Consider the following 16,312-nt stretch of genomic DNA (forward strand, 5'->3'; position numbering starts at 1 on the left):
GTTTCCAGAGTTCCCTGGACTTTGGCAGAGAGCTTATGTTTATCTATTTAATTTAAATTAATTGTAGTCTTTTTTTTTTTTCCTGTAAGAGCTTATCTGCCTTTATCAGTCCAAATAAAAGCCCTAATTATGTGTGTTCCCTAAAACAGTGTATTTACTAGCAACTGACGGCTGACATAAACGTCCTACAAGGGAAAATCAGCTAAGAGAGTTATTCTCAGCAAACCTGACTAGACAGTGGAGCAAGCTGCAGATATCATATGTTGTATTCAAAAATACTTGAGACAGATCCTTTTTTTTCCCCCTCTAACTTGCCATATGTTTTGGTTTTGGAACATGTAGTTTTGATCTGTCCACTTCCTTTTAAAAGTCAAAATGAAAACGAACGAAAGTATTTATCTAAGACTGCCATCCAAATCAAAGACCTCCACTTGATTTCTTTTTCAGCCATGCTTAGTGCTGTCAATTGAAGTTTAGATTGCTGCCAAAAAGCTCTGCTAAAAAAAGAAATCTGGAAATTACCCTAGCAGTTTCATCAGAAGCCCCCTCAAGTTTGTGCTTCATACAGATGTTTGGGAATCTGTAGGTTTAGAGGAGAATATCTTGTCCTGACTAAGAAAAACCACATCAGGACAAGATGTTTCTTGCAGGACTAATGACATCCAGCCTGAAAATGCAGCTCTCTCCCCATCGAGTGACTATGCAACCAGTTCTGGACTAGCAGTGTTGCGTGGCTGCTGTTCTAAATCAGAATTTCTGTGATTGGAATCCATTTTTTAAAAAATAGATTAAACCATATTTGAAACCACTCCTGATCACACTGAAACGGTCTGGAATAGTCGTGCAGCTGATCTGAATGAATCATTACCAACGCCTTGCCAGTTCTCATCTGTGGCTTTGCTCTAGCACAGCATTTACGGGTGTTTAAGCCCATCCCTGTTTAGCAAAGCACTTAATCACATGCTTACATTTAAGCGTGTAATTAACTGTGATTGAAGTCAGAGGAATACCAGTGTGTTCTTAAGTGTTTTGATGAGTCAGGGTACCTTGGTATCGAAAATACCAGCAGATTCAGCAGGGGCCGAAACGAAATGGTTCATTTTGATAACCAAATAAATTAGGAAGAGTTGCTACGGCAACTAAAAAGTTCAAGGTGATGCATGGAAAGAGCAAAGTAATTGACAGCCCAATTAAGAATTCAGACCTGAAGTTAATTTTAAGTAGTCAAATATTCTGATTAAAACCTAATTTCTGATTAGAAGCCGAAATTGCTTTCTTATTGTACTTTCTTTATGAAGAATCCAATTTGTAGGGCCTGATCCTACTGTAGGTTAAACCCGGCAAAGCAGGGATTGACTTCAGCCTGGTGGCGAGCCGTTCTGCATCAGGGAACCTCCAGCTGCTGGCTGCACGGCGTAGCCCGGCTCACATCGCCTTTTCAGCCTTACAACACTCCACCAAGAGGAGATACAAGCTTTGTAATTGCATGTACAAACAATTATTTATGTGAAATTGTCTTTTTCAATCACACAAACGTTTTTCTTGCTTGAGCAAGTGCTGTGCGTACAGGCAGAATACACACTGTGCTCAATTTCTCCAGGCTCTCTCCGGCACAGCACCATCTATCATATTAAATTCTCACCTTCCCCGATTCACTCCGCTGTGCAGTCCTTATTAATGAACAATCAGGGCGCATATCAAATACTTTAGATTTTCATCTGAATTTCTATGAATCTATAAAACATGTCGGTAGCAATCAGAAAAATAAATCCTTCATCTGAACCTCAACAGGTGATGTCTTTAGGTCTTTTTAGTAGAAGCCTGAATCTTTTCACCTTACAATAATGGAATAAGAAACTTCGCATGAAGACATGGGAACTGTTTCCTTTAATCCCAACGGTGTGAAAAGTAATTTTTAGTATGCCAAATAAATATTTACAATCCATTTTATAAAGTAATCCCCTTTGGAATCAAGCTAGCTGATTTCCATTGTACAGCTGTACTCTTTTAGCACAAACAATTCAGTAACCATTTACCTAAGCTGCTTCTGATTATCTCTATTAATATACACTTTGACTAAAAAAGGATAAAAAGTCACCAGATTTCCCCCTTGTATTTATCTGAATTTGATGAACAAAGATAAATGAGGACCTTATAAAATAACCAGTAGCTTTTTCCTATGAACAGGCGTATGCTGTTTTCTAGACTGTGCTGGTATGCATAAAACTTCAGCCACGAGACAGCACAGAAATGAAACGTACCATCAAGCCCCACTCCAACAATGTACGTCTGCAGTTGCAAACTTTAATTAGCTAATCAGGGATTAGCCTTATTTGGACCAAAAGTTCTTCTAAAATGTTTTATACAATAGAAGAGAAAAAATCTCCTGTCTACAAAGAAGTATCTTCAGATACTCCTTTTGTTAACTGTCAATATGCATATAATTTATATGTGGATTTTGGAGAGACAGCTAACAGTTTACTTTTGTCTCTTCTGGAGAGTTTGTATTGGGATGATATATGGAGAAATTTAATTTTTAAAGGAAATATTATAACTCAAAACAGTAAAATGAGAGATTGCTCTACCAATCACCTTTTCAATATGGCAAGTAAATTCTAAGATTATTTCATTTTAATTCATTCTGCGTAGAAAAAGATACTTTTATTTCATATATCCTGTTTCCCACACGTAGGTTCTGGAAGAAAAATTCTCATAATTTGATTTTCCTGCAAAATACTGCGTGTTCCTGAAAGTTTTCTTCTCGTTTTATCAGAATTGCTTGATCTGTGCAACATAGGGTACTGAGGTGTAATGGCACCGAGATAACAAATTGATTTGGATTTCTAAATTTAATAATTAGACCTCGATGGTGATATGATGTTCTCCTTACTAAAGCCAAAATCTTTTTTTTTTTTTTTTTTTTTTTTAATCAAGTACAAGTGTCCTTAAAGGCTGTTTGCTAAGCAGTTGCTGTCATCTTCTTTCTGCGCTGCAGGTGAAGCTGCGTGGCCACTGGTTATGGCAAAGGCCAGACAGCATTTGGGGACTTCAGCTTGCATTCTGTCCATACTCCTTGGGCTTCCGTGGAGTTGAGGTTTTCTCAAAGCAGCCACCAATTCTGAGAACTGTGAGTGTAAGGGTGTCTAACCTGGAGTTCCTCAGCCTTGTTTTCCAGGGATGCTGAGCTCCCCGATGACTCCCTTGGATGTTACGACGAGTGCTGATTGCCATCCACACGCTCAGGCTCTCCAGTCTGGTGGTTGCTTCAGAAAACAGATGCCTCCGTTTGTTTGGCTGCTAAAGGAGGATGGATGATCCTAACACACTTCACAGATTATATTGAAACCTAATTAAAACCCATCAAGTTTTCTTAGTAGATAGTACTGACGTGCAGGGTATGATTTCCATCATCTTTTTACTCAGTCCTTTTTATCTTTAGCCTTTTCTGAACTGTTGAACAAATTTGAAATATTGATACTGCTTTCCAGCATTAATTTAATGGAGAAGCATTTTCCTTTCCCCTCTTAGGCATCCTTTCATGCTGCTCTTCTCCACACTGCCATTCCATTCAGTGACACGTGTCTACCTCACTATTACTTCCCTTCTCTCTCCTAATGTAATGATGTCTTCTCCATCAGTGAACTCATTTTCATTTGTGTTATAATGCAAGATGATTTATTTTTATGTAATGTAATTACACAAGCTCTAATGTTATGGTTTGAACAAAGGGTCATTTTTCTCCAGGTTGCTCTTCCCGTATTCATGTTTTCAAACAAAACAGTTACTGAAGCCAAGAATAACCCTGCCAGTTTTCCTCTCGTATCATAAGGATTGGCTACACAAAGTACTCCAAAGACCTCGCGACACTAATAGTCTGTTTCTCAAGATCAGAGTCAGATACCAGTACGGTTGGATTACTTCTAGGATCTAAGGCTAATCCAAGTTTTTTGTTCCTGTGTTTTGGCAGGAAAGCCCAGTAGTTTCTTTCCAGACGACAGTTTTATAGACTCTGGAGAAATCGATGTTGGTAGACGAGCCACACAGAAGATCCCTCCTGGTATCTTTTGGAGATCTCAGGTGTTCATCGACCACCCAGTGCATCTGAAATTCAATGTGTCCTTAGGAAAGGCCGCTCTGGTTGGCATCTATGGCAGAAAAGGCCTTCCACCGTCACATACACAGGTAACGGAACCTCATTTCAATGAAGCAACACTTGTCTTATAACTTTTGTTCTCATGGCTGTTTTTATTTCAGCTGTTTCTCTCAGGAATTTGCTGCGTGCTTGCAAGACAATAAAGGTGATATATCCAGAGAAAGATAAACAAGGGAGAGTTACCAGATTGTCACACACATTAACCCCATGGGCTGTAGGCTCAGGGAAAGCAGGCGGTTGCCTAAGGCAGCAAGCTGCCAGGGGGCAGAAGGGGTTGTGTGAGGGGATCACCCTCCTGCTCCCAGCTCCATCAACCACCACCAGTGCCCCTTGCAGCAGCAGCCTCACCGAAACTACATCAAAAAGAATCATCCCTTGTCCCCAGCTTTCATGCCATGTGCCCCGCTTTCAGCCTCTCCTCCCCTCCCATGGTAAGAGCTGCAAGACCCCAGTTTCTCACCCTCACGGGAGCACGATTCACTTTTGCCTGCTGTGCTGAAATGCCTTGAGCCCACTCTTCACGTTATGTGTGTTGGCTGTCAGATGAAGCTGAGGTTGGTCAGGACACAGTAACTGGTGTATAACCAAACAAAATCAAGTCTTTAACAGAAAGCCACTGTCTTACTTCAGCAGGAATCAAGATATGGTTATTATTCTGTAGGGCTAAAATGAAAGCAGTTGCTTTCCTTAACACACCTGCGAAGAAGCTGTGTTGAGAAGTCACTTTCTGGGGAAAGCTCCAAATAACCATCCCCTTATATAAGGATTTTGTACATTACTTTCTCTACTTTCCGTCTCATTCGTAAGCTGCTCTTAGCCAGATTGATTAATGCATTAGGGCGTAACTCTGGCAGTGCAAAACATCTTGCTCCCACTTGCATCAGCAAGTTAGCAAAGTATTACCAGGTTTCTGTTAATGTTCTAACTTACCCTTCTCCTCCATTACTAACGGAAAAGTCCAGCAACCAACACAGCAATTTAAGATTTATAGAAATACCCTGTCTTTATTTTCTTTCTAAGCAAACAAATATGTTTATTACAACCTTTCTGGGTAATATGGTATTTTCCACATATTAACACACCTGCAACTTATTTATGTCAAAGAGGTGTCATAAATCTACGCTTTCTCTGCCTTCTTTTCTGCAGAATTAAAGTATTTCAGTAGGATCAGCAGGTCATAAATTCAGTGACACAATAGTGCTGTTATTACCCATTTTTAATCAGTCTCTCTTTAAGGGGAGATTGAGACATTTAGAGTTTAAACCTCCTGTTTTATTAAAATAATAAGGTCATGCTCACAACAATAATGCTAACTGTAGATCAGAAGTCTGTATTACTTTGGCTTTCCTTGTTTGTAATGATTATTAATATCCATTATGAAACAGAACTTATTACATGAATAGTTTCAATTGTTTAAAGAACAATTGTGAAATTTAACACATAAATCTTAAGTAAAGTCTGTTGAATTTAAAGCAAAATGCTTAAATGGAGCGGGGCACTTCACCCAGCCACAGTAATGTTTTAATTACTAATGTTTTAAGCAATTAAGAAGCCCACATTGACTTCTTCATTGCTATGTTAAATGTGGGATGTGGCACATGTTTGTCAATATTACATGCTGGAGGAGGCAATGCACTTGTACCAAGACCTTGTAAGTGCTGCTTTCTGTATAGCCACAAATCAAGAGCTGCCAAGCATATAAAAAATCAGCATCTGGACCAAAACATCACCAAAAATTACCAGAGGGACATTTTAATCCAAAAAATAAGAGTAGTAGAAACAGAACCCCAGTCCCACCCTGTTATGAAGAAATAAAATGGATCTGCAGATACTGGAAAAATATTGATATATTACTAGCTAATACTTAATTCAGTTTTGAAATGATCCCTTTTCCTAATATTTTTAAAATCTGCCGTCAATTAAAGCAGTGTTTTCCTTCTGTATCTTTTTATATGAAGTTTAATCCTTAGCACTTAATCTCGCCATAATTTATTAGCCTTAGGAGTCATTAAATAGGTAACCTGCTTTTTGTGTTAACATTGTATCTCATAGTTAAAACATATGACACAAATATCATTTTTTCTCTTGCATGATCCAGAGTATCTGCTGTAAATCTACCCAGTGAGTTTTATATTTCCAAATTTTATAATGAATTTCACAAACAAGACTTTGGCAAAGCGTACGCTTAAAGCAGCGATAATCTCCTCCTTGGAAGGGAGCAGTAAGGGGTTGATTTTTTTCCCAGCCTATCTGGTTGATGGCAGCAATAAAATTTGAGCTGACAATCAGATTTTCTTCTGTACTAGATGATTAGATATTTCTTCTGGTTAGATAATCAATTTTCTGTAGCATGCACCTATGGACAAACTATTCTCTTTAAGATCTTTGAATTGCTTCCAAGGCTGTAGCCCCTTAGCCTGTATTCCTGAAATTGGTAAAATCTTAAAAGTTATAATGTTCCCTGCTAAAACAACAAACTATTCCAGATTCTTTTTTGGAAACTTTGTCTGTGATCACCTATCTACTACTGAAGGTTGCCAGCAACCATGGAGATTAATAATCAGAAGAAAGTGCAACCTCCAAATTTCTGTAGTGTTAAAAATAGAGCTTGTAGAAGCCAAAAATAATTTACTGGTAACAAAAGGCACTTCTAATTCTTCTCAACAAATTATAATAAAAGTTACACAATTTTCTTGTGGTCTATTAAATGTAATCTTCCCATATCAAATCATTTTTAAACTCTTTAACCTGGGCCAAATTTTTTACATATTTATTTTTAGGGATTGGCCATCACAGCCTTTGGGAGGCATTTTTCCATTTATACAATTTGGATTTATTAAACTGGTATTTTGTCTACAATTTTATTGCTTGCATTAATTCTAATTGTGCATTAAAAATCTCCTAATTTATTCAAACGTAATAACACATAATCCATTTGCGGTTCGATTCATATTTGCAGCTAGTAGCTTAGTAACTTCGCAAAGTCACCAACACCTGAAGCACCATCTTGCAAATATTTATAAAAATAAACTTTTACATTTGGCAGGAAGCCCCAGGTAAGCATAACCTGGAATGGACTGTAACAACAGCAGCTCACTGTAGCTGGATGCCTTGAAATTGTTTTCATCCCACTAAGTTTTAAGCGTCTAGACCTAATACGTAGCAAGCAGTAAATGCCCTCAGGGCATCCTCAGAGCGGCTGCGAATGTCTGGCTCGCACGGTGCTGTTCAGAACAACCTCACGCTTCTGTCCTCTGAAAATTAAAACCGCTAAAGTCTCATATTTTTCCAAAACAAATATGCTTTTTCAATTACATACCTGTAGGCTTTATATTTTGTATTTACATCGTATTATCTCAAAACAACAACTCTGCTTCTGTCTTCGTAGACAGCCAAAGGAATGCCCTTCGCAGGCGTTCTGGCTTTTGCTTTCTCAAAAGACAGTGCAGTATCACATTTGAATGATCTACGTGCTGAAATGAAATAGGAAAAAATGAATAAAGCAAATTCAAAACAAAGTTCAAATAAATAATTAAAATGTAATAATGAGGAATACTCTAGGGACAAGTTTTGTCATTTCGTGTGCAAGGTAGGACATATACAGTTTATTTCTAAAAATAAATAAATTTGGAAACAAATATTTCTTTTTAACTTAGTAATAACTGCAAGAGGAGAGAAAATGCCATCAACTCTTGGTGTACCTTGAAGAGTATACCAGCCAACGTAATAATATAACAGAAGCACCCACATTTTGATATGGCAAAGTCAAAAGGGATAAGGAGCCCAAATTTGTTGCAACCATTTAAAGCAGCAACATTTGCTGGTACAAAAATAAGTGGTGGTGTTTTTCCCTGTTTTCCTTGGTCCTACCAAAACCTACAAGCTTATTTGACTGACTGGATGAGAGAGGGAAACCCAAGTAAAGTCAGGGCACAGAGAAGCACGGCTGTGCCCCAGCTGCTGCGTTTTGCTCACAAAATGTTCTGTTCACCTGAGCACAAGATAAGAGTCGGGTTAGACAAGGTTCAGTTCACATCTGTGATGTCTGCTAGACTTGTATCTGACTTGTCCCATTAATATATTATCAGACAAAATACAATTATTGCAGAAAGTCGGTGGAGTTATTTAAACAGGGAACAAAAGGTAGTTGTAATGCTAATAGCAAAATGAAAGCAATTGTTCACCTGAAGTCACCCAGGGGGGAAAAAAAAAATTTCTTTTGAAGAAAATTTCTAGAAGCCAGCTCGTAAATGGGCCTTTTATACATTAGGTTATCTGTTTTCCATCTTCGTCTTCTGTGATCTTTTGACCACATCTGCTATTGCTTTAAGAAAAACCCTTACTGGCTAAGGAAAATACTTCTGCAAAACTTACACCAGAATTTACTTACAAATACCACTTACCTTTCACAATTCTGGTAAACAATCTATCCAGTTAGGCTAGATAATTTTTTTTTCTGCCTATTTTCCTTGTTAGCCAAGACACAAAGAAAATAACAAAAAAGCTTCTGAGTAGCATCTCTTTATCATTATTATACTCACAGTGCAATTTAGCCACGTTCCCTGGACCTCAGCTTTCCCTGCCTATGTCTCTAGAGAAAGTGTGTCAGTAAGGTCAGTGTGCCCCAAATCACTTTCTAAATAAAGGTGGTTTCTTGGCCCATGTAATTAGAGAGAACTACATTCTTATACTTGTTACTTCCAGAATGGTTACTTGCAGGTTGTCCAGGAACATGCTTGAGTTTGGGTAGACACCAACAGAGAAAACCTGTTTATGAAGCATCCATGTATGTACATTTCTAATACTCAAAGCAAAATATGTCTGTCTCCTTCATAAAACAAACCAGGAGCAAGAGGCTAGGCTTCCTCAGCCCGAAATTCACCCAACCATCACTCTTTTTTATTTTTCAGTTTGACTTTGTCGAGCTCCTTGATGGAAGACGTCTGCTAACGCAGGAGGCGAGAAGCTTAGAAGGACCTCAGCGGCAGCACAGAGCTTTTGTGCCCTTGTCCAGCCATGAGACGGGGTTTATCCAGTATTTGGATTCAGGCATATGGCATTTAGCCTTCTACAACGATGGCAAGGAGTCGGAAGTGGTTTCTTTTCTTACGACTGCTATTGGTAAGGATTTCCTGTTTTATTCCTCAGATGGCTGCCTTGAGGCCAGGTATTAATGCACATACTCAAATTGCATGGTGCCTTTGTGTGGTTGGGGAGAGAAGGCTTGTAGAGGATGTGTTTAGCAACAGGCTGAATGCTGTTAGGCCCTAAATACCCCGTAAGTATTTTGTATGCCTTTTTAATAACTATAACCAGAAGGAGATTCTACCTAGTGCCAAAGTTGGATTACAAGCTTGAAATTCCCTGCTTCATTTTGCCTTTGATCTCATTTTTATTTAGCTTCTTTTTTTTTTCCCCCTTCCTGGAGCAGAGGTATAGGAATGATTGAAGAGCACAGAGCAACACCATGCAACGGTTTTGTGTGACAGTCCTGCCTTTGAGCACTGTCAAAATTACTGCAGCAGGAGCTCAGGCAGAGCGCTGGGGTTAAAACCACCAAAGAGCGCTGCGAGGCTTAGTAGTAGGAACCACGATAACAGGCATCTCTATTTCTCCTTGCTAACAGAAAGAAGCTGTGATTTCTTAAGAAGTACAAATTAACAGGTTTCTCAGTTTCTCTGGCAGTAAAGTGCCCTGCCAGTTCAGCGCGCAGGCACTGATTAGTTGCTGTCCAAGGAGGAAAGGATGCTGCCTGCGGACTGCTTGACAACCCAGCACACTGGGCATTCTTACTTCCCTCTGTAAATACCAGAATCTGTTTCTGACTCAATAATGTTTAATTTTAAATTTACTGACCCGCAGAACCTTTTCATATCCCCAGATTCGTTTGGTTGTAATTTAAAGATTGCTCCATAAAACTAGCACTCAGCTTTCTGCTAGCCACCGTGATTGCTTAATGGAATTTTTTTCTTTGCTGAAAAAAGCAGACTCGGTCCAAAGCTGCCGTTAATCCCTCTCCCAGAAGAGGCATTGGTGTTGAGTCTCAGCTGTCTGCAATAGTTACCTAAGAGCTATGGGCTGTGATTTGTCTTGGCAGGTTAATTAAAAGTTTAGGTCTTACTAAAGCAGTCATTAAGATCCCAATATTCACTTTTAGTGCTAAAGTTTGTCTAATGCAGAAGTGGAAACACTGCTGTAATACTCTGTGTTAAATTTAAAACCTGGAACTTCACGTGTTCGATGCTGTTCACAGTTAAGCAACGCCAGAAACAGTTGCACGTTAGCTTATGAAACTGAAGCCTCACTCTATAGAATGCAAATTTACTTTCATTTAGTTTGCTGTTGCAGTGATGGGATTTGAGCCTTTTCTTACACTGACCACCTTCTGCCCAGAATAGCCTCCAGATATCCTTCTGTGCGTGACTTTATTTTCCTGCTCTAGGAATTCCTCTGGTTTAAAACTTCCCAGCACAAGAAATCGGTAAGGCTCTCAGAGAAGAAAACATTTTTAAAGCACAGTCACTAGTTGCTCGTGTTCTTGAAGTGATGCTGAATGAGGCTCTAGCCAGACTTTTCTCCCTGCCTCATTGCACTAACATAGAAAAAAAAAAAAAAGGCAAAATATTCGGAACCCGTCTTTGAGCCATGTGGGTGAGGAGCATGTCAGCCTGTCTTCAAGGCAATATTTTCTTGTTTACCCTCTGCTGTACCTTTGCAACCACATGAGAAGCAGAACAGGCCGTGATACATTCCCTGTTGACCTCGAATCATTCTGTCTTCAGTACAAGGAAGTTTTCTTTTGCTGTACAGAAAAATAGAGCTTTGCCCCATACATGGCAGCCACTTTGCCCACTGGCAGCTGTGCAGCAGCACAAAGCTTTAGCGTACAAGAAAAGCTGTTTAGGTACAACCCACTCATTCTGAAATAGGTAAACATTTACTAAGGAAGGTGTGGCTTCCTGACTAGAATTTGGCCAGATAAATGCAGCATTTTTAAAAATACTGTAAATTGCGATATCCTTAATGAGTAAGTACCTTTCTCCTTAGTCTAGATTTCAACAGCTTGTTTAAAGAAAATCCAGGCAGCTGTTCTGTGTAAATGCATTGTGTTGCTTCAGAGCCTTCCTAGTATATTCGTGAGGTCTGGCCAGGCATGGTTGCTACATTTTAAGTCTACCAATACTAAAGTACGGTGGTGTTACAATTTTTGTTGGTGCCAGGGTAAAGAGGATGTAGCTGACACGGTGTTTATGACGCAGGGTGTAAAACGGCAGCGCCAACCAAATAAATCAAGTCACACACGATGGGAGCCCTTAGATCTGTGTGGGGTGAGGAAGCTGCACCAGAGGCAAGTTGTCGTTTTATGTGATTTGTGTGGCAAGAGCGCATAGAAAAATCTCCCTCTCTTATTGCATAGACACAGTGCTTACAGTGAAAGGGTGTTTGGAAAGCGTAGCGGGGATGCAGGGAGAAGTAGGACCCGGTGATGTGAGAAGAGAAGCAGCAGCCTGGAACTCCTGGATTCTGATTGATGTGCGAATCCTGACCCAGCCCAAGCTCATGCTTCAGCTGCTCACCGTGTACAACCGGCGAGAGTGACATTTCCCCAGAGATGCTGCGAGGGTGATAGAACTGCTGGGAAAATACATTAAGCATTAATTAATAATCACAGATAATGGCAGAAAGTGCAAAATTGAGAATGGTGATCATGATGATGAGTGCATAAGGCCAAACTGTTCAGTCTTTCCTCCCTTGGGCATAAGGACTCACCTGAGTCAAGGACTGTAGCTTTTACTACAGCACTAAAGTGTTGCATGGTAAGGATGCTGATTTTCCAAGTTTATTTGCTATGTTCCGATAGACCAAAACTTTCAGAGCCAGTAAAATCATCGCAGGCTCTGTGTGACAATATCAAGTAAAATGACTGTGCAGTGCTTGTCTGGAATGATTGGGCCTTCCATTATTCTAGTGAAAACTGGAGAAAAATGGAAAAAAAAAAGCATCTCTATTCCCAATTTGATAGCATATTTGATTTCGTAAATTGTGAGGCTGTCCATCATACTGTTTTGGAATTTGGTGTAGCTATAACTAAATCCACTCGGGAACATTCGCACTGATTTTAAGGGCAAGAGATGACAGTTTAGCCTGTTTTCTAAAAGGACGCGGAACCATCATCGCTACAGAGTTAGGTGGTGTCAAAATCTGTGCCTGTTACATGTCGTTGCATGTGAACCCGGGGAGAATACAGAATCGTAATGCCTGTCAGAGCTTATACTTCTACGTAGTACAGGCAATTCAGGCGGAGGGAAATCAGATTATTCTAGAAAAGTTTTCAGCTTTTAATAACATTTTTATATCCTATTCCTCTGAATTACAATGCGAGACATTATAAAGGAACAGACAATCAAAGTCTCTCAATAATAAATTAACCTTTTTTGTAAATGACATTGGCAGCACTTTCTGAAATTTCTAATAGAAACACTTCTCTGAAAAGCGCTCTGTGGGTTCACCTCTGCCTGATAGCGGTGATTTATTCAGAGCAATCTGGCATAAGTGGAGCAAAATAGTAGGCTGAGGAATCACCTGGAATCGGCACATCTGAGACAAAGATGTAGGCCAAAATCTGCTCAGGAGAAGTGAGAAACATCTGAGAGCCTGAAAACATCTACAGAGTCAGAGGGAGAAAGTCTCCCAGCACCTGTTAGTGCTGAGCTCAGGCAAGCTGGGCTGTGCAGGGCCACTGAGAAATCAAAAGAAAAGCAAAATCAGCTGTCTGGGAGAAGAGAGCATCTCTATTTACCATCGTGTCACCCACCAAGCAGCAGGAAACGCATGTATGACACCTGTGAGAGGATGCAAGGTTTTGTCTCACTTTTATCTTCTGCAAGAGACTGTGCTTGAGCTTAGGAACAGGTCCACGGTTCCTCCTTCCCCCTCCGCTATCCGTAAAGAAAACTGCTGTAAGTACTTCCCTCCACCAACGTACAAGCAAGCTGACAGTGATATTTATACGGGGCTGCCAGCACATACAGCACTTACAGTATACATCACAAGGCAAGCTCCCTTCCTGCAGCAGGCTAAAATATAACAACCCCCCAGGACAGCAGTTCACACACAAGAAGGATAGCAGGAGAGGAGCACTTCACAGTAGGACTGAGCTTAGGGAGGAGGGAAAAAGCACAGGGCACAGAGGCAAGCATGGGACTGGGACCTCTCCCGAGTGTGAGAGGTGACAAGAGTGGCTCTTCTTCAGCTCTGAGCAAAAAGCACTGTAGTGTTTAGCTTGTTCTTAACAAAGGGAGAGGGAAAAGTCTGAGTAACTCAGATTTGCTTCACTTAGACTTGCTGCCTATGTGTGTGCTAACTTAAACTCTACCAACTTCCAATTCAGAAGGGATGCCCAAGTGTGATCCACTTAAGTCTCAAAGCCATTCGCGTTATTTACACTTGCTTTGCTAATGTCTAAGAAAGTCTAAATTGGTTTAATGTAAATATTGAGGAGTCAGGAGGCTGTGAAGACTGGTGTGGGCTGTGATCTGCTCTGGCTTATGCTTTCCTTTAGCTCCCTAATGCCTGAGTTGTTTGCCTTAAGCTCCCCTGGGTACAGTTAGATCCTCAGGGCTCCAAATGAGGAAAAGTGGATTTCATGTCCCAGCTACACTCTTCTGAACTTGTCCTCCAAGTACATCCAGCAAAAGAGTTGGCACATGCCAAAAGTGTCGCAAGTGCTTGAGCTGAATCAGGACCTCTAATTGTTAATGGGTCTCCAGCTGCTCCCTGGAAGTGCTCTGAAGTTACTACAGGTGGTGTTCTCCTCTACTGCATGAATCGGGTCACCTTACTCCATCCCCTGTTTCACAGAGGCACTTCTGAGCATTTCCACCTTGTGGTAACCCTCTAGAGCTATTTAATAGCCTGTTCTGTCCCAGACTCAAAACCCTTTCCTTCTGTTTGCTTTGCACAGAAGAAAAAAAATAAATATATATATATATATACACAGTGCCATATAAGAACCATGGCAGGGAAGAATATCCCAACTTCATTTTTAATGTTACTAATCTCTCTCCTGCAAAATAACAACAGAGCTTTGCATGCCAAACAACAACAGGGCTTTGCACGCTCTGCAAATAGTTTTTTGCCTTTGGCTCTCTGTGTCCCATTACTTGACAGACACTCAGATGGCTGTGTCCCATTGCTAAGCCCTCTCTTGACAGACGCCCAGATGGTCAGTGCCGTTTTTGATTACTTTCCCGTGACCACCACCCCCTTTTATTGGTGCTTTCTTTCCTGATGTTTGGCTTCAATTAGCTTTTACCCAGCTTCTCTGAGCGTGGTAAAGCTTGTAGGTCTCGGGTAGAAACTGTACACGCTCCCTCAGTTCAGCTAGGAGGCAATAAAGGTGTTTACGAGTCCCTGCCAGGCTGTGAGTCTCCTTAGTTTTCTTCCTTGTGAATTTGATCTCACGAATGATGTTAGGCTGACAGCTCCGCTCGGCTGAAACCTTCCATTAATTTGCAGAATAGCTTCAGGTTATGCTGCAGCACTGCAAGGCGCCTTCCACCTGGCCACGGGGCACAAGGTCCTTCGGGGAAAGGTGAGTTGGTCCATGCAGGACAATGGTGAGAAGACAGGAGATCGCCTTCTCCAGCACAGTCAAACCCAGCCCAGCCGGCTAGGTAGGGCTGGGCGAGCTCCCTCCATCTGAGCTTTTTAGCAGCTGCAGGAATTCCCCTCTCCAGACAAGTGCAGTAGTGTGGTGGGTGAGATTTTACTTCTTCCTTCAGGCCGATGTGCAAAATTAATCTGTAGAGAGCTTAATAAAAACAACCAGAGCCTGAGCCTTGATCTGGAAGCCGAAGGAGGGCTGTGGGGTGGTGAAACTTTTCGCATTAGTGTGTAATCCCCGTGGCCAGAGGGTTTTGTTTGCAGTTCTCAGTTGAACACTGATGATGTTTTTAAATGGATAGTGATAAGACCCTCAAAACCTCAGCAGCTAGAAGCCAATGATAACCTTATCAGTGCACCCTAAATCTTTTCACCTCTGTCTCCATCCCCAAAATTGATTAGCAATCTCATTTCCAGATGAAGTGAGCCGAGAGGAGGAGGATGTCCTGGTATTGGAGTTTATCTCCCTGACTGCCTTTGCGTGTGACTGTCAGCAGATCAAGCATTTCTCCCAGATCCTAAATCCCCTTCAGCTTCAGTCAGTAACGTTTGTGCCTGATCCCGTGGCACACAGTTCCCCAAATGTTACCTGCTGCTTTCTGCCTGCTTCTGCTGGAGCCGGAGCACTTCCAAGAAACCTGAAGTCAGACCAATCATTTCAAATCTAGATGTTATTTGTGGTGACCTTTTTCTCCCTGCAAGTGTCTAAAACAATTCTTACATAATTACCCTGCTTCCCAAGTTATAATGGCAGGCAAAATTATTATTTCAGGATTTTTCTGCTGAAGACTTAAGGCATCTCTAATAAAAGAAATTAGGGACACATCTCAAAGATAATTAAATAATAAGAAGCCTGGAAAGGTCAGATACTTGGCTGTGAAATCTTCTGCCACTGCTCTTTCCATATACAGCATATCTCTTCATTGATGTCCTGCAAGAAAAAGCTAGCAGCATAAAATCGCAGTGTGTAAAGAAAGTTAGCTTAGCTTTAAAGCAGAGATAGAATCGCTCATTTAACAGTACACTTGAGCTTTTTCTTGTTTCCTTCTTTGTAAAGAAATGGTTTGTATAGGAACACTCCTCTTTCAATAGATCTAATGATTACAAGTGATAATTTGGGTGGGAAAAATTGAGAGACAAGCAGACAGATATTGGCATTAATATGGCTGTACAAAGGAGTTTAAGCCACGTTTTTAGAAATTGCTTGGATGCCAGTGTGTATTCATTTCAGTAGAAGTTAGATGTCTTAATAACTCTAATGATCCAGATTTTTTTTTTTTTTGATTATGCTTCAAAATAGTAGAGAAGCAAAGGTAGGTTTGTCTTTCTGAAAAGCTTTGCCTACATCTGCACTTAGATGGCCCGGTAGCCTTGAACTTGCCCATAAGCGTGCTGCTTGCAGGCCAGCAAGTTGTCTTGATCCAACAGAGCTTGTACAAAAGATTTATCGATTGGGGTAGTTACTTCGGTTTTGGGGTCAAGAAAAGGCTTATT

General features: G+C 40.6%; 1 protein-coding gene across 6 annotated transcripts in view; it reads left to right on the forward strand.

Annotated features, from left to right (window-relative positions):
* The window catches only part of TENM4 (teneurin transmembrane protein 4), a 1,267,116-nt gene that overhangs the window by 1,084,933 nt on the left and 165,871 nt on the right, over window positions 1-16,312 (forward strand). For all 6 annotated transcript variants that reach the window (XM_083820251.1, XM_083820252.1, XM_083820255.1 and 3 more), the window contains 2 exons: window positions 3,968-4,182; window positions 9,064-9,274. In XM_083820251.1, the coding sequence (XP_083676377.1) occupies window positions 3,968-4,182; window positions 9,064-9,274 (426 nt within the window). The remainder of the gene's footprint in view (window positions 1-3,967; window positions 4,183-9,063; window positions 9,275-16,312) is intronic.

The sequence above is a fragment of the Anser anser genome (assembly GCF_964211835.1).
Source record: "Anser anser genome assembly, chromosome: 1".
Classification (NCBI taxonomy): Eukaryota; Metazoa; Chordata; class Aves; order Anseriformes; family Anatidae; genus Anser; species Anser anser.